Below are 23547 nucleotides of genomic sequence, written 5' to 3'. Positions count from 1 at the left end.
TGAGGAATCTCCTTCTACTTTGTTGGTTCTTCTCTGTGTCATTGCCACATTTTCAGTAAAAGCTGCTCGATGAAAAACTGTAGATGGTCAATGGAAGCGGGGACCATCTAGACTCAGCTGGCAGAAATGTGGAATAAGTGTGGCAAAAAGGGGAATAATGTCAGTGACAATGAGAACTCAGCCATCATATCATGCTTATTCCACATTTATCAGTTGAATCTAAAGGGTCCTTCCTTCAATAAACCCTCTGCAATTTTGCAGAAAGCACCTTTAAAAGAATCCACTTTGAACTGTGCACTCTCATCCTTTTAGGACTGCAATGAAAAGATCACACCTAACACAGTTACTGTTTTGAAAAAGGAACTCAGTAGCTCTTACTACATTTTAAATGAGCTGCTCTTTACTTTTCCTTCAGTGCATTTTTACAGCAATACTTCTACTTAAATAAAATATCTGCAAAGTGACAGTACTGTTTGAGTAGCAATTTGTAGTACTCTTCCCACCATTGCTTAAAGTGGTAATGAAATTTTAATTTTAATTAATTTTACTTCCTTTCAATATTTTTACATACCTGTAACTTAAAATACGGGTGATACACAGGTGTCAGGCTATTCTTCCCCTTACGCTTCCTCTGTGGTAAACACAGTCATTCAAATAAAGCCACAGTATGGTCTGAAAAGCACCTACGCTCTCAGGAATAAACAAACACCTGAAGTTTCGAAACTGTAAATGATGTTTTCCACTAGCAGGTCACAGAACCACTGCAGGAGGAGGAAGAAGGCTTAAAGCAAATCTCTCTCCCTCCTGCTTTGGGAGAACCTGTAATTAGGATAAAAGTGAATAGCTGTACAATACAAGCTATGATTAAGTTTGTTGCTGGTGCTCACACTAAAACAAAGTATCATCTACAAGCTTGTTTTGTTCAGATGTTGGACCATCAGACTTTCTCTGTCAATGATTACTATTCCAGCTAGGTGTTTTTCTGTAACTGCAGTTCTTTACTTTTCACAAAGAGAAGATCATCACTACCGAGTTCACATGCAGCAAGACGTAATCTCATAATTGACTTTTGCTCAGAAAGAGATTTGGATGTTTACTGTTTTTGAAGATGAGAGAAAACTGAACATAAGTGAGATTTTGTGGCCATCATGGGAAGCGGAAGGTATTTCTGTTTCACACAGGTCAGAGCCTGTCAGAAACTGATGGTTTTGAAGGAGCCCCGGTGGCTCAACATGTAAAGTGCTTACCATATCATACTTAGGATAACCTGCAGCAGCCTGGGTTTGAATCTGGTCATGACACTTTGCTGCATGTCATCCCCTCTCTCTGCCCTGTCTTTCCTGTCTCTCTCCACTGTCACTGTCTAATAAAGCAGAAATGACAAAAAAAATAAATAAATAAATAAAAAACTAAAGGATTCTCTGAGATGTGTGTGCGATTCCTTCTTACACCCTTGATGTCATATTGTTTTAGTGACAACTATTGAGAACTGAAAATGATGTCCTACAAAACAGACCATTTGCAGTTCTGAGTAAGGAAGTGAAACATTCATCAGAAGTTTGTCAAAAGATGTTAATCTTTCACAGTGGTTTTTTATCACCAGCCTTTTCAATATAAGGCAAGGCTGCATAACATTACTTAGTAACATTAGTAATATTACTTAGTGACATTACTTAGTGTCATTTTAAAACAAGGACACCCTCTCCGAAGGCATTCTGTCTGCAGTTTCATGACCTTTACATTTGTATATTGTTCTCAAGAGAGGGCGTTTGCAAGCAACAGTGTGTAATTGTGTTTGTCTTTCTGCATACTCATGTGTGTGCAATATTTGTGTCTACAAGGAACTGGGAAGCTGGGTATCTGTGTCTTAATAATTTCAGTGAAGTGTGGTTGGATCTTGCAGTCTGCTGTGTGGGTTGTGTGTGTGTGTGCCTATGACTTAAAGAGAACCACCTGAAGTTCTTTTTACTATTTGCTTTTCTGGGGAAAAGTTTCCTCCACTGCATTTGAACAGTTGGTATATTGTTACAATGCCACAAATGGTAGCAGCAGGTAATGTGGAAACCTTTTAGCTTGCTGTTCTCCTGCATCACCTTTTGCTCTGCAGTTAACAATTCAACAAGTCACCATGGCATGGGTATTGTTGCATGTTGCTTGACAGGTTTAAAACTAGCCTTGGTGTTGACCAGCCATGATTACATGCCTAGGAAAAAAAAAAAAAAAAAAAAAAAGAGTGCGAGTTAAATCCACTCTGCCAACAATCTCAACAGGAGCTTTACATTCTTGGCCTGAGAATACATGCAACTCCAACAACGGTTCGCTCCAAATGATACTGCTGAACTTTCACAACCTTAAATCTTTGACCATGACAGCACTGGTTCCAAGGAAGAACAGAAATAAATTTTCCATTGTGCCAATTGTTTTGTTTAGCAAAAGATATAGCTGTCTATGTGCAGTCCAGGGTACACACATGCATGTTTTAAAGAACAGAAGACGTGACTTGCTGTATTTGGACCTAGAGACCAACTGTTTTATGTAATGTTTTATTCTGGTGTTTTGGTATTAGTAATAAAATAATAAAATAATCAGATGAGTCAAATGTTGTATTTTGGATGTAAGCTTGAAATAACAATGCAATGGGAGAAGTGTCACGGAAAAGGCTAAAATTATTGCATGGGGAAAATTATTCACAGCAGGGCTCAGACCACCCAATGGCAGGCTTGAAGAAAATAGATATTAGGAGCCTGGAAATGGGCATAGACATATAATTACCTGAAGATACCCAAAAGAGCAATTACGGTGGCAATAATAAAACCTTATGGACCTGCCTCTCTTTAATAGTCAATAATTATAACTGGTGGTAAATAAATGAGATTGCAAAAGCGGCTATAATAAAAGAGGGAGAGAGACAAACACCGATGTGTTTACAAAGATTTATTAATAATCTACCAACACCGGCGACTGCTTTGCTCCTGCCCACTGCAAATGCCCAATCACAGAGATTGTTGATGTCTCCTCTGAATGAACTTAACTCTGGGTGGAATAATCTCCACATAATCTGTATTCAGTGTTGTCCCCTACTTTGTTGTGCTGGCAAACAACTGGGGTTTTGCTGTAGAGGAAAGGGCAAAAAACTATCTCTTTGTAAGTATTTGCTAAATAACTTCCCCATGCTGGCGCCTGCTTTGCTCCTGCCCACTGATAATGCCAAGTCACAGAGGGTGCTGATTTCTGAACCTTTTCCTTTTGTCCTTTGAGCCTTATATGGCATATATTGATTCTGTTCTGATGTTAAACATGCAGCAAAGTTACTGCACTTGTGCTGTATATCAGACAAGAGGGGAAGAAAGCCAGCAGTGCCAGGGCTATTGGAAGAAAATCTATGTGTCTGTCTTAGTCAGCACACTGCATGACCAAAAAAAGAAGAAAAAATCCAGCTCCTGAACTGGACCGTGAGACTGATATTTTCACAGCTGCAGTGCAGAGAAACTTTTATTTCAAAGCACAGTTAACCCTTCTTTTCGAACTACACAGTCTGACGAATCCACGCCCTGGTGCACGACTGTGTGTATCCTCAGTTCACAGTCAACTGAAGCAGGAAATCAAATGCCACGTGGTTTATTCACACAAGGTAACCCATGCCAAAAAAAAAAAAAAAAAAGAAAGTAATATAGTAATATAGGTAGGCTTATATGTCTCTGACACTCAGTAGCAGGTTTATAGAATTATTATGTCATTTTACTTTTACATTTTATCCCTTACTGCATCACATTATAGGGAGTTAAAGTAGCCTGCAGGATATGTGTGGTACTCAATAGTAAGTCACTATAAATACATTACTGTAAAAAAACAGAGTAACAATTATAGAGGTATACATACAAGTATTCCACATAAGCTTTTGAGGAATTTTCTTTTCCCCAAAATTATTATAAGTACCACTGTTCTTTTTATGAGGAATATGATGGCAGGCAAGTCGGTGAAAAAAAAAAAAAAACAACAAAAAAAAAACGCACCTCCCAATGGAGAAATCGATCATACATGGCAATGAGTAATACACGGTGTAGGCAGGTGTCAACATGCGCGTATAACCTCGTTCAAACTGTTTCAACACATCTTCAGCCCCCGTACTCTTTCGCAAACACGTCTCGCGGTGTTTCTTTTGGACGTTGTAAACCCGGGAAGCGGAGCCAAGTAACGCGAGATTCATTCCACGCACCGCGCAGGGTTTTTTTTTTTTTTTTCCCGTCTTGCCAGTCATATAGACTCAACGTGCTCAAGGTTATCACAGGCGAGGGGCACACACACACGGCGCGGCGAGAAACCTCGTGTCAGGGGAGGTCAGAGAAGAAGCGAGCCGACTCGAGCTGTGTTGAGGAGACGGTGAGGATTTAATATGTGAATTTATGTTGAGTCAAGTTGAACTGGCATAGCGTGGCAGCTAAAATTGTATTAACCTTATGTTCGGTTGCGCTAAATGTGCTGCTCTCCGGGACCTTAGCCTTCTTGTTTCATAGAAAGCGCATGGGGGAAACGTCATACACATGTCTATCCAGTTATATCTACTTCTATTTAAACTCTACTCATTTATGTAACCGGTTCTTATCGCAATTCAGTCGACTGCAAGAGCATGGTCTGTCAAAGCAAACGGCGAGTAACAGTTAAAGTCAGTGTCGCTTGTCACAAAACGGAAGGGGAGACGTTTCTTTTGTGGTTTTTATTTAATTATACACACAAATGATGATATTGGCCGACTTGGCTGTCACATTGACAGTGCATAGGAGGCCGCCATAGTCGGGAAAGCCGGTAGTCACGTTCAGGAAGCTGCTCAGTGATCTTCCCTGCTCCTGTTTGATGCGCGCCTTGTCGAGGTCCTTCCTGTATGGGTTACAGTGTCAGTAGGCAGGCAGGCAGACATTACAGTTACTGACCTTGACACTTGACGTGCAAACGGGCTGCTGCAGAGATGAGCTATTTTTACAACCTCAAGCCTGTACGTTTTCTTTGACAGCCATGCACAAAGATACTCGCACGCCTGGGCTAAAAGTTACTCGTCTGCCTAAATAAAGCAGCAACGTAATGCGGTGAAGCTGAATAATTAATCGAAATATGTAATGTACATCAAACTATGGCTAAGTGCAGTAGCCCAACCTGCAGGGGACACAATTTTTTTTTTTTTTTTTTTTGATGAAGGTACAATGTGTGGGAAAATGCCATTATAACTGGAATATTGTGGTGCTGTAGCGATGCCCTGACCTGTGATTGCAGATATAGGGAAAGATGTTTGATAGGTGCAGAACACAGGAAAAATCACAACACCATCAATTTAGACTAACAGTGTTTTTTTTTTTTTTTTTTTTTTTTTCAGAAAGTTATAATGCAAAAATTACCATTCCTACAAAAATTGTGACTCGTATTGCAGTCATAGTATTTGTTGAAATACCTGTAATATTAGTTTTTTTTTTTTTTTTTTCCCCAAACCAGTTCAGCCATATGATGGAGCTTGAGCAACCACTTGGCAGTGTGTCAATCATTATGCAGGTCTTTGCATATCCGATTATGTTCATGGTTTTTGAGGAGCTTATTAGAAATGTCTCTCAGACCATTGCATGTCACATTGTCATGTGGTAGGAGTAGAAGCTAGATTTGGTTACAGATGAGTCATACCTAAAGGCGCTATTTTAAAATGTAGTCAGAACATTATGTAGATTAGCCCCTCCTGAAGCATTCCCCGCCCAGTTCAAGCCAGCAGCAGGTGATCATGACAGGTTTAGTTGGCTCTAGCTGGGTCGTGTCCTGGTTTTAAAAAGCTATATTAACTGCACTACATAACCCCCGTGGTTGTCCTAGTGACTTCTGGAGCATGTGCATGGCTTTGGCCTCAGAGAGACATTCACAGTAAGACGATCCCACCATTGTGCGCACAGTGTCAGTATTGAGAACACGCCTTGTTTCAGTTTTACTGTGTGTGTAGTCGAGTAAGTATAGCAGTTATCATTAAATCCTGATTTCATTGACTTAGAACACGTTTTTCTTTTTCTTTGTGTCAGTGCATTTCTGCAAGACGTGCACTTCATGAGGTGCTGCCTGCACTGGTGAGAGGTGGTTTTCACATCTTATCAGTTCTGTGTTAGTGTGGGGCCCACAAGAAACATGGTACAGAGCCAATCTTGATTAATTTGGCCAGACGTATATATGCAAGTGTGCTGTATCATAAAAAAAAAAAAAAAAAACAAAAAAAAACTCTGCTAAAAGTTGAAAGAGTCTTTTATAAATGTGGGCACAGCTGCATCCTGTTCTGTTCCTCATGTCTGTGGCACAAAATCCAGTACCACTATCCTGCCTATAAGCGCTAATAAATAGGACTTGGCCTGCCTCACCGCTCCACTGTTGGCTCCGTTTCCCATGCACTACTCGGAGATTTTCGTCAATGTGACTCTCACATGACTTGCAAATGCACAATGACTCCTACGCACCCCTGACCTTGTCCTCCTCTGCTCTCCTAATACTTTCCCCCTTTTCCTCAACATCTCTCTCCCATTCCCATCACCTTATTCTTCTTCCTACTGATTCCTTTGTTTCCACCTCCCTGTCCCTTGTTTGTCGTCTTCTTTGCTTGCTTTTCAAACCGGATTAAGCTGGTTGCGTATAGTTCTTTTACCACAAGCCCATAAAGATTCGACCTTTTCTATGATTTAATGTTGAAGAAGAGTCGCAACAAGCAAGGCTTTTTAGAATTGTATTGATCTAAAATGTGCTCTTTGTCTTACAAAGGTCTGTTTGGACTCTTGTAGTCTTATAGCCAATCTGCTGACTTTTATTAAGTACAAATGGGAATGGCTTTGTGATTGGGCTGACAGTGATCTCCTGGCTCTCCATTTCTTTCGTGATTTAGCATAAGCTCATGGAATCACATTTCTGACTGTAACCATCCAATGCAAGAACGCCTTTGTCTTTAAAATAGGCTCTGGTACCGTAATCTCTTCATGCGTTACACATTATTCCAGTTAAAGTTGGCCTGCTGGTTAGACAGGGATTTTCACTTGATTGTTTTCCATGTGTTTGCATGACTGAGAAAATAGCACAGAAGTAGCAATACCTCAAAGGTATTACTGTAACAGGAAGAAGACCAGTTTTAATCATCTATTGTTAAGGTGCTTCTTGGGATGAAGTGGCAATTTTTTTTCCCCCGTGGAGATTTCTTTTAAAGGACAAAATTAGAAAAAAAAACTTGATGTTTTACCTTTTTGACAGTTATGTTGAAACTGTCAAAAAGGTAAAAGTTTTTTTTTTTTTCTAATTTTGTCCTTTAAAAGAAATCTCCATGGGAATTTACTCAGGACATAATGAACTTACACTACCTATGATGACTTTTTATGGTCCCAGAATGCCACGACTCCTCTTCTGCAACAATAGACCTGTGTCAATACAATTTTTGATTGCATTAAATGACAATCCCAGTTTCCATTCATGTTTGAGCTCATGGGCCACACTGCATCCATACTGAGATACATAATTAATAACAGTGAACACCCCCTGCCCTAATTTCCTTTTGTCTGAGTTATTTTATGATTGAGCATATTGATCTGCCAAGTCTGCAGGTTTAGTGGCAGGAAGTTGGTTGCAAAATAAGAGTGCCTTCCTGTGCTGTTTCGTCAGAAGATCACACCCAGATAAATAATAAATAGGCAGTTCTTCTGGCTACCAAGAAGGAAATTTGATTTTCCCAACTTGAAATTCTGGATGTCGGAGCATCCCACTAGCATATAAACATCGCCACAGGCTCCTCTTTGTACCTTATAGAAATGCCTGGAAATGGATGGCTACCTGGAGGGTTGGAAAAACACATAAAAAATGAAACAAGCATTGTATGCTTCAGAAAATGGTCAGTAGTAAGGTGCATGTGAAGTATTGTGGGACATCATGAATAGAGTTGTGAATGCAAGAGCCTGGTTATTTGTTGGTGATGCCATCAGAGCACGTAAGACATGCAGACTAGGTCTTTATCACCATAATTGTTATTATGGTCATGTCAGGTGATACTAGGGTCAGTAATGCACCTTCCGTAACATGATGTAATGTCAAGATGCAGGTTAAATTGGCGGTTGACTGATAAGCATGTCTGCAAGCAGGTAATAAATTAGATTTTGCTTGAACCTGCTCACACCCGAACTATAATAGAGGGAGTTCAGTGTAGTAAGAAAAGGGTGTTTCACTTCAAGTTGTTCCTCCGCACCCCCCGACCCTGCAAATGAGTTCACAATGATGGTGTTGTAATGTCAGATTAAGTTCCTAATGCCTGCATTTTAATGGCTGCCTATTTATGAACCAAAGGTTACTGGGGCCTGAGAATGAGGCTTTAGCTGTGACTTCTCCAATGCAATCACTTGTTTCTTTTCAACAAAAGAGAGGAGAAATTCAGGCTGGAGCTTGAATTTTTTTTTTTTTTTTTTTTGGCCATTTTTCAAGATCTGTTCAGTAAGTGCCCATTGCATTTGGTCGAGGCTGCATCAAGAGCCCTTCCCCTGGTTTCGCAATCTGTCTGACCCTGCAAACTGGAGAGAAATTTACCATTCCAGCACTGATAGCGTTCCCTCATCAGTCTGCATGGATAAACAGTCCTTGAGGGTTCAAGGCAGGTAATAGGCCTCCATTAAAAAGCAACAATTTCCATTATCTGGCAATGATTTGCATGCTTTTTCTGACCTGGATCATGTAGAAAAATTGGTCCTGATAACATCTAACAGTAAAGCATATCTGAATGATTTAGCTTCAGAGCAGTTCAGCAGTGTGGGACACAGTAGGCGTAATGGTCTCCCCAGCTACAAGGGCTCAGTGTGTTGTATTTGGCAGATACGCTATGTCCAGTGTCACTTTCTGTCAAAGCTCAGGGAACCATGCTGTCCTGGCCTCATTTGATATGATTGTCTAATACGCCATGTGTGTCTGAGTGTGCGTCCTAGTAGGGTGTGACTCAAGTGTGCTCTTACTATCTTTCCCATGCACATGTACGCATCTGAAAATTATTCAGTGGAGATACAGAACTTGATCATGGTCCAGAAAATGTTGAGAGCAAGAAGACCGGCTTTAACACTTGGGGCATGCACTCTTTTATTTAGCTGTTACAGAGACCTAATGGAGAAAGTTCTTTGTGCTTGTGTGTTTGTATGTATGTGCGTCCTTCATGTTTTCTAATCACACTTTATATTGCTAAACCATAGGGTTTTCTAACAAGACTAGCTAAGCTGATTATAGTATTAACGCTGAGGCAGAGTATGTTTGGTATGTAAGATTATAGACGTAGCCCTTCTTACCATAGAGAGCTAAGGTAGGAAGAGTTTCTACCAAATAATTTTGGTTAAGACAGTTTGTGACCTGAGAGCCAGCCTACTGCTGTTTGTCAGGTTTAATCACTGTTCAAGGTTACAGAAGTTAAAGGAGGCTGTAGGCTAACTGAGGCCAACCTAGCTTCTAAAGATAGCTACATGTAGCCTGAAATAGCCTGAGCATTTTCTGACCTATCTTATTGTGAGGGTTATGCTCCTGCATTTGTGAGCTCATGGGCTTCATTGAAAGACATGTGAACTATTATGGCTGGATATTGGCAGGACTTGACAATATGATATGCATCATGATACATGGGTCACAATAAAACTTGTGTGTAACATGACACAATACGCTACAGAAATGCAAAATACAAAAATGTATAAATGGAGCTTAAAATACAACCTACTTCATAACACCTGGGTATACTGACAAAATATATAAAATATTTATTAGAATCAGCAGAAGGCATGTGATTAACACAGTGTGCTAAAAATGTAGACGTCACTGTAGATCATATAGAAAGTTAAGTACAGGATTGACTAGAGATCTATAAAAGGTGCTAGCGCGAGAATTGCGGCATTGCCCCCGATACTTGATTGTATTTATTTTATTTTTTGCACAGCTTTAACTGCATGGCCAGGGCTTCTGCTGTGCTGGAAGCTCATCTTTTCTAATGGAGTTCAGTGAGGCCATCCTGTGGTGTTGTTAAGTAGGGCAGGCCTGCCTGCCTGCCTGTGTGTGTGCATGTGTGTGTGTGTCTGGCATTTGACTACACAAGCACTCCTCTCACGCAATGTCCAGTTTGGGATCTCTGTCCAGCGAAGCTGCCGTATTTCTCTCAAAGGCTAATTTAGGGAGGTTTCTCTGCACTTAGCATTTTCTTTCTGAACATTTTTTTTCTGAGCATCTTTCTTAGCATTTTTCTTTCTGGGCATTTACAATGGTGAAGCTTGTAGGTTTAAAAAAAAAAAGAAGAAAAAGACATGACCTGAATTTGACTGTAGTATGGGGTTTGTGTTGAGCCCAGTGTCCACTGTTCTTTGATGGATTTATTCAGTCCAAAGTTCTGCCAGTTTGGTAGTAGTTTAACCCTTTAGGCCATATACCCTTCACAGAGAAGTTAAATGGGAATAGCAGCTAGATTAACCTACTTCAGTGGTTGATAAGGTGATGGCTGTTGGAAGAGATTTAAGTCTGTTTTCTTCCTTTCTGAAGGTCAGACAGTGGAGGGAGAGCTCAGTTCATGAGGTTTTACAGCCAAGGCCAATCCCTCAAATGCTCAACCATTTGCACTCCTGACCTGAATTTCTTCTTCTTATTGGCTGCTGGGGGGGTGGTGGTGGTGGTGAAGCAAATCTTTTAGCACCAGGATCAGTCATCCTTGTTGAATCTCTGAACAATGTTTTCTGCTGTTAAGGGGAAAGTTTTGTATTTTGACTGATATCCTGTATGTAGATTTCCTGCCAGTGTACATACCCAGTTCCTGAATTTTTAATTTAGGCAGAAAGAGTTGAACAGTGCCTCAGTTGGGGCTCTTCTGTTTCATCTTAAATTTGTAATTGGGGCAATTTCGTATATTTACCTAAAAGTATTGCCTAAAGCTGCATCAAGAAATCATGTTAATATTTTGATGAGCAAATTAAAGATGTTGATTATACAGGGTGACCCAAAAAAACAGGAATCTTTGAAGTGCATATTGGCAGACATGAGAAAGTGGCAGCACAATTTTTAAAAAATGAATATTCCATCATTGTTTCTTAAATGGCATGTTTTAAGGTTTCAATTACTATGAATTATATATTTTTCTTCCATCACTCTTGGTTTTATTGAATTGTTAAAAAGTTCCCGTTTTTTTGTGTCACCCTGTACTTGCTTATGCTTCTGCATCTGCAAAAATACGAGCGCAAATGTAAAAAAAATCCTCAAGTATGTACATCATGTAAATAACTTACACTGCATCTTTGCTACGACTGATTGAAAACAAGGCAGCAACAGCAGGGCAGCTCACTCTTGAGTGTTATAATTCTCCCATCAAATTCCCCTTTTGTACAAGCCACATTTTGGCAGTGACAATAGAGTCTGTTGCCACTGCTGTTCTTTTTCAGTAAAGGAGAAGTACTGTCACTGTTCATTTGGTGTAGCACTGTTGGGTAAGTTGTTCAGTGGCTAAGTTGGGTAATTTCCCAAAGGGTTGCAGATCTCATAACAGTTGAAGCAAAGTTGCAGCTGCTTGCACTCCTGTGACTTCAAGTACCTGTTGTACAAAGCTGAGCCTGACCTGAACTTGATTTTTCCAATATCTCTGAAGGTGAAGCACCTCACAGAACATCCCCCTCTCCAGAAGATCATATGCTTGGTTCCTATTACACTTGTCAGGGATTATAACATTTAAGACAATACACAGAAGTCTTGCATTTCATGTCTTGTTTCTCTGCTCAGCTGAAACCTTGTTTTATTTGGCATTACTATTGAATCAAAGAGAGTGGGAAGTTAGTTTATTTTTTCTCACATTGTATTCTTCTGGCCATCGACTTCACATGGAGGCACAGTGTCTGAGCTGACCTCATGGTGCTAGACACTGGGCTTTTGTGCCTGGAAACAGTGTCGCCTTTCTAGTTTTTACCATAGAATCCTCAAGGATGTTTGGATAAGGGGTGGGATATACACCCTGTTATTCTTAGAAATGAAACAGTATATTAACACGCTGTGCAGGAATGAAATCTTGAAGTTTTAAATGGCCAGGTGACAGTGACAGGCAAAAATGGTCATAGTTTGACTTTGTACTGACTCAACCATTTTCTTGTTTGCTTATGTCTTTAGATTTCTGAAAAGCAGCAATGGACCAGGCAAGATCAACAATATTCAAAATGGTGAGTATTGCCTCCAAAACCCTGAAAAGCTTATCTGATTTCTCTAACAAAATTAGCTTTCCCCCAGTAATACTTCATCTCATTAACTACTGCCTTTGACATTATTGTCACAAACAGCAAATATTTTTAAGTGCATTTTACTTCACTGTGGAAGTAATACAATACATTTTAGTGTGCTGCTTCACAAAGACTAATACATTAAAATGTCATAAGAAAGCTGTAAGTGATCATGGGACAAAACCAGGAAATAGCTGACATTTTTAGTCCTGAGGGCTTATAGTTCCTTACTCATACAAGTTTTACTTGGGCTGCGACTATACAGACACTGATCTTCAAAGTATATTTCATACAAAACCTATGGGGATCAACTTAAATTGCTGTACAAAGATTACACCAACTTCTTATCCAAAAAAAAAATGAATTTTACTACATCTTTTCCATGTGACTCCTTGTCTGCTGGTTTTGACACATTGTAACCACAGAGTCTAAACAACAGCCCTGGTATGCACCAGGTTATCTAACTAATAATATTAATAATTATGTTTCATACATCAGACAACAATATATTGTGCTTTACAGCTGATTTTAAAAACTGAAAAACATTAAGGGGAGTAGAGAGACAGGTAAGACAGCTGAAATCATAAAAGGAAGATACAAATAAAAAAGCACAAAGAAGAAATACATACAGGTCAATAAAATACTGATTTCTCAACCAAAATCAAGTCCAAAAAGCTGGTCTTGGTAGGAGTTAACTGAAACTGGAAGAATGAAGGAGGGTTCTTTCTTTCCTTTAATTAAAAAAAAAAAAAAAAAAGATCTCACTGTATAGTACATGTATAAGTGATAGTTGATAATTGTCTAATACCATTATTCAATAGAGCGGGAAATACATATGAAAAAAAATGATGATAGGAATTAGGAGGGGCAGAAGTTGAGTCCTTGATTTTGAGTGCTCTCTGGTGGTGAAAACAGAGGATACAGCATATCAATCCTAATGTTAGCTGTCTCTGGGGGAAAAGTTGTAAAATCTAGATATTCAGCTATAGAGAGATCAACAGCAGAAGGCTTGCAGTTATAGGTGACATCCAAAGCACTATGGCCAATGTACCTGCTCCTTGCTAAATGACAAAACTGCAACCAGATTGTTTTTATTTAGGCAATTATTTTTATTTACCTCAACAGTTAAATGGGGAGCCACGCTCCTATACGCGCTTCAACCTGACTGAGAACATGGAAGGTGACAACAGCCAGGTGGAGATGAAGCTGTCGTCAGACATGGATGAAGAGGTTGGCGGCAATGGAGTGGGAGACCACCTCAACCACAACTCGGAGCGCAGCCCTTATGTGGCCCGCAAACCTGGACGCACACCCAAGAACATCTGCTTCATGGCAGCCACCACCCTCCTCATTTTCATCATCGGTAAGGGCAGATGTTTACGCAGATAAGGAGGTTTGGGAAATGTGTTGGGACTAGAAATTAATCCTGGAGCAGCTCCTTCATTGTGGAATTAAAATGCTTTTCAGTGGTGTTAAACAGACTGTAATTGTTATCAGAGGCATCTACCTACAGAGAGTTATAGAGCTGAAATTAAACATAGTTCCAGATACTTCCTAGGAGTTTGTAAGCAGTTGGGAGGTGGGTGCTGCCAGCAAACAGACACTTGCTCCAATCAATAATCTAAGCTCTGCTGTAAAAACTGAATCACTGCAGGTTTTAAAATGGCTCCGGACCCTTCAGTGCCTCATGCCTCAGAGCATCATCAGTTTACAGTATAGAATTATGTGCTGATTAAGTGCTGACTTTGAGGTTGAGGATGTAACATAATGCCTCTAATTCTCTCCATTGTCCTTTGCCTACTTCTGTGTGTCATTGCAATTGTTGGTCCAGCTCTGATTTTTAATTGTGTAACCATTGGCACCACTAGGGTACTTGATTGGCTACCTGGTTCATCGGAAGAAGGACTTGGCTCCCAGCTGTGCAGCCTCCAAACTGGATTTTAATGACGATGTCCCTGAGGCTTTCCATGAGACACGTGCTGCTCCTCTGATGGACTGGGATAAAGTGGAGAAACTTCTAGCTCAACAACTCAGCGTATCCAACTTTGACAGCACCTTTAGGTAAATGTGAAACAGTTTTGGCTTTTTTTTTTTTTTTTTTTAAGTTTGTCAGACCAAATGCAAAATGACTGAAACAAGCAGTTTCTCTTACCATTTTTAAAGGCCCCTTCTCCTCCTCCTCCTCGTTCTCTTTCCCCTTCCTCAGAGAGTTTGCCAGTAACAGCCACCAGGCTGGTTCTCCCGGCGATGATGCGCTAGCAAACAAGGTGCTGAAGAGGTTTAAGGAGTATGGCATTCAGACTTGGACTGACGAGCACTTTATTAAGATTCAGCAGGCCCCTGCTTCTGGCTTCAACAAAGTTGTCTTCAAAGGGAGAGAAGAGCGACCTCAGGGCTTCCTGTCTTACAGTGCCACTGGCAGCAGAACGGTAAACTACAAGCGGCAGGGGAGCAGAGCTGAAGATTGATATTACACTGTTTCACTTGCTGTAAAAATCAGGACAAAATATAATCCACACCCTGTCAGGGTGAAAGGAGAATCTTCACAAAATGTTTATGCATTAAGTGGATTGGCGTGCAATAAAAAGTACAGCTTAGATGATTTTGTTATATCATGAACCACATGTCATACAATTATCTACAGCATTGGGTTTAAATGACTTGTTTTGTTCCAGGGTGCTGTCCTGTATGCCCACTATGGGCAGGAAAGTGACTTCAGAATGCTGCAGGGCAAGAGCATCAACGTGAATGGCAGGGTCATCCTGGTCAGAGCTGGCAAGATCAGCTTTGCTGAGAAGGTGAGTTGTGCCATTGAGAAAGAGACAAAATACATGAACTTGTACTTTTCTTTTTTTGTGACTTTGTAAAATAAATGACATAATTAAGGGTGCATTGTATGAGAAGTGTGGCTTTCTCCTCATTTGTCAATTTACTTCCATTTCTTTATTCTTTGCTGCCAGGTATACAATGCTGCCAAACTGAATGCCTCTGCTGTGCTGATCTACCCAGACCCTGACGATTACCCCATTGGAGAAAACACCCAGATCTATGGACATGTGAGTGCTGGACATTTAAATTTGTGCCCTACAGGTGGTGGTGATGATTTCATGATTAATTGTCATGATAATTGTCAAAATCTTCTGTGCTAATGACATCACATAGCAGAAGATGGACAAATCATGAGGAAGTAGGAATTCCAGTTGGGGTTTATTTTTGGGGTATGAAAATAATAAATCTGTTATAAAGGCACCATTTAATTAGTCGTAATTATCAGCCATTTGCTGAACTCTGTGTGAGGAGACAGAATAAGACATGGACAGACAAAAGCACATGATTTGAAATTGTCAAATGGAAATACACAAATGTACCCTTACCATGTATAATTTGGTTCTCATAAATACCAGAGGGGTAAAATTGAATGAATTTATAAATATAGAAGCCAAAAGCTTAACTTATACGCTGCTATAAAAATGCTGTGATCAGTCTAACACACAAATCATTGGTCTGTCTGCCTGACAGCTGCCTGACATAATGTTACTGTTACATGACAAATACTTGTAAGTGGGGCAAAACCTTTCCTGTGTGATTTTGTGTGAAATTTCTAGCGTCAGTGATTCTGGAAAATGTTTACATCGTTACTTTGCTGCCTATATATGTAATTTTTTTCTTTCTTAAATCCAGAATAGCTGTCACTTGTCAGATTTGGCCATCATTTTTTAAAATTAGCTGAATCGGCTAATTTGGCAGCTAATTTAGCAGGCACTGTTTGCAAAGGGCAGCATCTTTCTCCAACCTGCTCAGATCAATTTTAACTTTCTGTCTTGTCCACCCTGCCCTTGTCTCCCTTAGGTTCATCTGGGTTCAGGGGACCCATATACTCCAGGCTTCCCCTCCTTCAACCACACCCAGTTTCCTCCTGTTCAGTCCTCAGGCCTGCCATCAATTTTGGCCCAGACCATCACAGCAAATATGGCTACAAACATCATGAGGTAGGGATGGGCATATATGAACCTCCTAAAATGTAAAGTCTTTTCTTAGGGACACTAATATGGTAGATCATAGTCATTCAGACCTGCAGTTATGTGTATCGCAGATTAGCACAAGTGGATTTGTAGAGGTTTACATATATTTTGCTTTATTCTGTATATTCTCTTTGTCCCACAGACAGCTGGGTGGTGAGACTTTGCCACCGGAGTGGGGAGGCGTCACTAAGCTGGGAAATGAGACAGATCTTGTTACTGTGGAAGTCAACAACGTATTGACCGAGAGGAAGATCAATAACATCTTTGGTGTCATCAAAGGCTATGTGGATTCAGGTATATATTATGCTCATTTAACCATAAAGTGCCACTGAGGACAAGAATCTCTTTTTCAAGGGACCTCTCGACAAGACAGTACCAAAATTGTTCCATTTTCTGTTCAGAAGTGCCTGCCCTATGCTTGTTTTTAATATGCCTAAAGTCAGCGACTTTAAATTTTTGGCAGACATTTGGCTCTCAGCAGATGCTAAATTAGTTGAAAACACTCCATAAGGAATTGGAAATAGATGGGTTTGAAGTTCAAAGTACATTTCAGCCGAGCATGAAAAAAGCAACAATCACAGTTGAATTATTGTTGCACTGTGTCTGTGCTTGTACACTTTAGAACTCTTCCCTCCTGTCATCTTCTTTCTCGTTTTTTTTTTTTTTTTTAATCTTCTTTTCCCTGTTTTTCAGACCGTTACGTCATTCTTGGTGCACAGAGGGATTCGTGGGGTCCAGGTTTTGCCAGATCGACTGTCGGCACCAGTGTTTTGGTCGAGCTGGCACGCTCCATCTCTGAAATGGTGAAGCACGGTGAGTATCTGATGCCAGTTTGTATCTGAGCTGATGTTTCCCCTTGTGATATTGTACGTGTAAGAATTTGACTAAAATAACTTTATGCTTTTTGTGAAGATGACAAGATGCCTTGGATTAATTTGTACTTGTTTCCCTTTGACAGAGGGATTCAGGCTCAGGAGGAGTATTGTCTTTGCCAGCTGGAGTGCTGGAGAATATGGGAGTGTTGGTGCCACAGAGTGGTTGGAGGTGAGACTGCAGGATGAAACACATGAAAAATTTCTGTCAAGAACATCCAAATCTTTTTTTTTTTTTTTTTTTTTTTTTTTTTTTTAATTTAGCAAAAGTGCCTTATGTTTAAAGTATGTTGATTGCTGAGTGTTCTCCTTTTTGTCATTTCTCAAATCCATATCTGTTTTTCTAGGGTTATCTCTCCTCTCTGAGCATGAAAGCTTTCTCATACATTAACCTGGATGGCGTTGTAACAGGTATGCATCATCATGAACAGTGTGATTGACAGCACTTAATGTTGTCCCATTATCTTATGCAACGCAGACAGATATATTTGGATACAACTAAGACCTATTAATCCTTCATTTCCTTGCCAATTCTATGTTGTCTCAAATAAAACCCTCCAAAATGTTTTTTGGGAGCTGTGTGAAGTTTTATCATTGGGCTTAATGGTCGCTGTGAGACCTTATTTGCCATTAGATTGAACAAAAGAAATGGTTATTAATATGTAAAAAATTTGCACTGTAGCATTAACTTTATATGGCGTTGGATAAATTCATAAATTAGGTCAATATGAAAAATTTGAATATAAATCTTCTTGTCCAGGTCGGGATTCATTCAAAGTTGCTGCCAGCCCCTTGATGTACAGTCTGATTGAGGGCGCTCTGAAGGAGGTAAATTAACAGCTGGAGAACTATCCGATTTCAGGGAACCAAACTTTCAATTCATTGACTGATCAAAAATAAATTCACACTGACACAGAAAGAAATATTCTGTGAACATTTTTAGTTTCTAGGTACCTTTCTGCATTTGATGTGTACTCTCTTCTCTTTCTAGGTAAAAGCTCCGAGCAAGCCCAGTGTGACCCTCTATGACCAGGTTTCGGGGCCGCATTGGGAGAAAGTTGTGTAAGTTAGACTCGATTCAGCTGTATAGAAGACAGGGTGTCGGTTCATTCAGTTCCATAGTGTCTCGTTGTTGTGATAATTGCCTTAGCAGCACCTAACCCTGTCTCACTAGCATCCTGTCCGAGGTTAGATATGTAGGCCTTTGTTTTATATGTGAATTTGTCTTCCAGGTTGGAGGAGCTGCAGATGGACGATGCAGCTTACCCTTTCCTCGCCTTCTCAGGCATTCCCTCTGTCTCATTTAGATTCACCTCCAATTCAGTAAGTCAGCCGGCTGCAGTAATACAAGTTAAATATGGTATATCACGTTAATTGATGTGATATTTGTTTCCCAACAGGTCAGTCAGAGTTCTTGAAATGTGTTATCTTTTCCTCTGTAGGATTATAAGTACTTTGGCACACTGCTGGATACCGAAGACAAGCTGAATTCAGCCACATCCAGTCAGACGCCTCAGTTTGCGATGGCAGCAGCCCAGTTTGCAGGTCACATAGCCTTGAGACTTGTCCACGACCACCTGCTGCGTCTGGACCTGCAGAAGTACAACAGCATCATCCGTAGTCAAGTGGCAGAGATCAACCGGAGGGTCAAGACTGTTCAGAGGGTAAGTGGGATCTGTTGGATTTGGACTTTTGAATGTTAATAGAGGTCCAGCAGGAAGTTGGACTTAATCTCACTTTCTGCCATATGCAGATCTGGCAAATTTGGTTCTGAAAACTGTGGATTATGGCACCAGAGGGCAATGTTTAATAGTGGTCGGTGGATATGTGTTTTTCAGTGCTGATTTTTAGAGAGAAGGGCGGCCGACAGCTGTTATATAGTGCCATTGTCTTTGTGTCTGTTAGATCTTCACTCTGTCTGCAGTGCACTTGTTTTAAATAAATGTCCACAGTTAATCAAAAAAACTAAATTTTGTAAAACAAAACAAAACAAAAAAAAACTTTTGAATGAAATATAAATACAATTTTACTGCACCTAACAGCATTTATCAGCAGATAATGGGGAATGCTAACATCGTTTTTTTCCCCAGATATTAATGCCAGATATTGGCCTGATTAATCGGTCTATCGCAAATGTTTAATTTCTGAAACACTGAATTGCTGTTGTTGCCTGTGAAAATGGGAAGTAATGGTGGTTAAGTGGTTAGCGTTGCCACTCAGCAAGGACATATAAATTATTATTATGATTATACAGGTGGAGGAAATGAGGGAATGAATTGTGTAATCACTTGCCTTTGATTTGACAGTTAAATCAAAGAGCTGATTTTCCTGTTTGTTTTGCTGTGTTGTGTTTACTCTGTCGGTTTGATTATGTGGTGTGCCCAGATGATATTCCATCTTGTGGTGTTTACTCAAAGCGCTAAATGGGCCCCTGTGGATGTTATGTGTGCTTCCAGTATCAGCCGCAGCTGTTGCCCAAGGCCCTGTCAGTGCAGTGGCTGATCTCTGCGTCCGGGTCCTACAGCCGCGCCTCTCGTGCCCTCGCCAAAGACTCCGAAAACAGTGATCTGGAGGACATTGAGATGTGCCGCCTCATCAATGACCGCATCATGGCGGTAAGACCAGTGGGATAGAATTTGTTTTTTCACATTCATTTCATGAGGATATTATTAATATTATTAATGTATCATCTGTAGAAATGTATCCAGAGTATCAACGCTTAACAAGTGGGTTATCTTGAAAAAATCTGATGTTTTTCATGTGCTTTACACCCTTGTATATTCTTTATTCAGGATAAAGGAAAAAAGTGAAAATTACACCGGTAATTTGCCAGAGTTGTTTTCAAGGGAAAAAAATCTCCTGAAATGGGCTTGACATGGTCAGACTATCATGAAGACATTAGACTTAATCAAAGTCAATTAATCATTACACAGTGTTTCCTCTGTAGTGGGCGATTGTTTTAGTTTTGCTTCATATGTTGTTTCAAGCTGCGGTTCGTGCAAAAAATATCAGTCATAATCGTTACTTCTTAAACACTATACTTTAGATTATCCTGAAGTTGAATTGCAGTGTGCAATGCAGTCTTAATTTCGCATTTTCTTTTGCAGTGGTGGTAATTTATTTGCTATTTTGGTGCACCACTTCTGAATGACTACAGAGGAAACACTGCATCATACATTTAAGACTGGAGCAGATTGCAGACCTTCTAGTACTGCCAGCTAATCAGCAGTGGATTTTACTAGAAACTGGTAGGGTTGGATAAAGGGGAAAAATTTGGGGATTTTTGTAAGACTAGAGGTAGTTTTATAAAAATATAGCAGAAATGTCAATAATCAAGGTTCAAAGGTTTTGTCATTTGCACAGGGAAGAAAGTTATCCTAACAATGAAATTCTTCCTTGGCTGTCCTCACTAGATGCCATCAATATCCTAAAAATAGATAAACAAATGCTATTGATAAATTAAAAAAAAACAAAACACAAGGTAGTTATGAGAAGGTGAAAAGATGAAACACAAACATTCAAATCTGGCCACATCTGCACAGCAATAAAATGCTAATTCCCTTCCCATAGTAAACCCTAAAGCAAGATAATGGTCCAGTGGCTTGTATGAAAACTAAAACAGTTTATCATCATTGTCCTCTGTTTTTCCTAATTTTTGTGCAGGTGGAGAGGAACCTCTTGTCGCCATACGTGTCTCCCAAAGACAGTCCTTTCCGCCACATCCTGATGGGCTCGGGCCCTCACACCCTCAACGCGCTGTCCACACACCTGGAGGCCCTCAGGCTCAGCAACCCCGAGGCCGACGCTGACCTGTTCCGCAACCAGTTTGCCCTGGCCACCTGGACCATTCAGGGCTGTGCCAACTCACTAGCAGGAGATATCTGGGCTTTGGATAACGAGATCTAAAACGTCCCTCTTCACCTCTCTCCCTCCCTTGTCTATGGTTTGGCCCACCTAACACAACTGGCAATGTGAAAACCAATAAGTTGTTAATGATAACAGAACAGCTGCAGTTGCACGGCATTCTAAATGAGGTTAACCCGCTGCAGAAAATTTTAAAAGTAGCAGTGTTCATAAATTGATGTCAATGTTACTCATTACTGCTTAATCTCTCTTCTTTTTGAAATTCTCCATAAAGCTAGGAATTAATACTGAAACTGAATTCAGCCGCCTTAACAAAAAACAAGCTCACTTGTCTTCTGTGAAGTAATCCCAAGGCCATTATGTTTTTCCCACATTGGAAAACAATAATTTTACCGTGTGGTATTCCTGTACCACACCATGAATACTTCGGTGCTAATGATGACTACCCTCAAATGGCCATCTTATGCGACAGTACTACTTAATTTGGTATTAAACCATGGATGAGTTGAATGTAGTGAAAAAGATGCTGTTTCAGCACAATATCAGGTCAGAATCACAGGGATAACTATGATTGCCAGCTCAGCTATTTAAAAAAAATACAACATGGGCAGTATGGTACAATAAGCTTGATACTCTTCATTTATTGTTTACTATAATCCAGATCATAACTGCAATCTGAGTCTGCTGGTATTTCCACTGCTGTAGCCTCATTTAGTTTAAACCTGAGCTGGTTCTGTTGGTAGCTATAATTTCATATTGTGCTGAAATGGGCAGCTCAAGTCATTGTCAGAGATTCAAATGTTGGTGTGAGGACTGAAGCTTAATTTACAGCTGCACGGTAGTGGTGTTAAAAAAGAAAACACTTTGCAGAATATTAAAATGAGAGACAATCAGCTATCACTTGGCACCGGCCAGTACAGTCTCCTACTGCTGCTTCGCTAATCTTTAAAAAAACAAAAAAACAAAAAAACTTGACACTAAAGTCCTCATATCACAGTTGAATTGTTTTATCTCAATTCACTTGCAGTTACCTTTTGTAAGTTGTCTGAATGAGCCACCTTCTGACATGAATAATCTCTTTAGACTTTTCAAAAACTAGGGGAGAAGGTCTTCAACCATGTGGCACTGAAACAAAAACCGTACGTCTATTTATTTTGTTATTTATTTATCAGTGGCAGGGTTCACTATAAATAGTGTTTGTTTTTTTTAACGCCTTTTTTTAAGAAATGTATAATTATCGGGAGCAGTGCCTTCCATAATTATGACAGTTATACTGTCGAAATGTCAAAAGCAGCATCTGCTAAAAGAAGTATACCTGTTGACCAACAGCCAATATTGAACACAGAACAGTCAGGCAGTTCAACACAACTCAATGTCCTCATAATACTGAGGCCAAGTTATTAACATCTCAGCATAAATTTGACTTTTGATTGACTATTGAAGCTGGGCCAGCTCATGTTTATCACACACCTTGAAAATACTGACGTTTTAAGCCGAGACATTTCAACAATGAGCTGCCATTTAATAACACCTGTGGCTGTGCGTCTGTACTGGTTCCTTATTGGCACATGTACACTTCTCATCCTGAAAACATTATCGGGAGCAGTGTCTTCCATAATGTGAAAATCAAGAAGGTAGTTTTTGCCTACCAGTGTGTATCCATATCGGAGGCAGTGCCCTCCATATTTCACTGTAGGAGTGGATGTTTTTATTATCGGGAACAGTGTTTCCCATAATGTTGTATATATATACAGTACATTGCAATTCAATGTACACGTCTGCGCCTTTGCAACCCTTCTGTGACGTTCCATGCTAATTTCTTCACAATGTAGATCTGTAGTTCCCTTACAGGCAGGAATGAGGCCTGCAGCTCCTGAGGACATTTGCACAGATCTGAGAAGTACTGATGAGTTGAAACAATGCTACTTATCTGTGAGGGCCCTTTGGCAGTCAGTCCCGCTATGCATTTGTGCCACAATAAGGCACCCTCTGAAAAGATTTCCAATCTGTGTCACGGGTTAATGTACCTGCCGTTAACCTGTTGTCTTTCCTGGGGCTGCATACAGAACTGATTAAATGGTCAAACCTTATGGATTGTCTGTTTCTTTTTCAAAAGTTGTTACAAAAATGTTAGGGGTGGCTGTGGTCACAATGGTCTGTTATTTCCATTTAAAAAAAAAAAAAAAAAAAAATCAATACTCTGAAAAGTGGGTTTTGTGTTCTACTGATTCAGTCAGTATCAAAGTACATTTTCACTTCTTTCAATGTGTACTTTCTTAAAGGGGTTCTTACCTGTGCCTTTTTCTTTTGCGACTGCATAATAGTGTTGAGATCCTAGTTACCTAAGAGTTTTTAGAGGATGTATATTTGTTTTTGATGATCAACACTTTGAAATCACTATAGTTTTTTGACTATATTTCCGATGCTTTTGATAGCTTTTTTTTTTTTTTTTTTTTGCCTGTTGTCTGCTAGAACCAAAAGTTATTGGTGTAAGGATGTGCCGTATTAAGCCACATTTCAGATGACGTTAACAGCAAC

At 39.9% G+C, this 23547-nt stretch overlaps 1 protein-coding gene across 1 annotated transcript; it reads left to right on the top strand.

The window, feature by feature from the left end:
* The first annotated feature begins 4267 nt into the window (after nucleotides 1-4267).
* On the top strand, nucleotides 4268-23185 carry LOC115375114 (transferrin receptor protein 1). Its single transcript, XM_030074442.1, has 18 exons — nucleotides 4268-4380; nucleotides 12145-12194; nucleotides 13377-13614; nucleotides 14120-14312; nucleotides 14458-14680; nucleotides 14927-15049; nucleotides 15212-15307; nucleotides 16101-16240; nucleotides 16416-16567; nucleotides 16967-17086; nucleotides 17232-17317; nucleotides 17493-17556; nucleotides 17906-17973; nucleotides 18137-18207; nucleotides 18378-18468; nucleotides 18588-18809; nucleotides 19602-19760; nucleotides 20809-23185. The coding sequence occupies exons 2-18, from the start codon at nucleotides 12162-12164 to the stop codon at nucleotides 21049-21051; spliced, it is 2322 nt and encodes a 773-aa protein (XP_029930302.1). The 5' UTR covers nucleotides 4268-4380; nucleotides 12145-12161; the 3' UTR covers nucleotides 21052-23185.
* The last annotated feature ends 362 nt before the right edge of the window (nucleotides 23186-23547 follow it).

The sequence above is a fragment of the Myripristis murdjan genome, chromosome 17, assembly GCF_902150065.1.
Source record: "Myripristis murdjan chromosome 17, fMyrMur1.1, whole genome shotgun sequence".
In the NCBI taxonomy this organism is placed as follows: Eukaryota; Metazoa; Chordata; class Actinopteri; order Holocentriformes; family Holocentridae; genus Myripristis; species Myripristis murdjan.
Note: the sequence above shows the minus strand (reverse complement) of the source record. Positions and strands in the feature narration are given on the sequence as shown.

Coding starts and splice junctions, on each gene's coding strand:
- LOC115375114 (XM_030074442.1), top strand. CDS start 12,162: ATGGACCAGGCAAGATCAACAATATTCAAAATG. Junction 16,568..16,966: donor CAAAGGCTATGTGGATTCAG/GTATATATTATG, acceptor CCTGTTTTTCAG/ACCGTTACGTCATTCTTGGT. Junction 17,318..17,492: donor GTGCCACAGAGTGGTTGGAG/GTGAGACTGCAG, acceptor CTGTTTTTCTAG/GGTTATCTCTCCTCTCTGAG.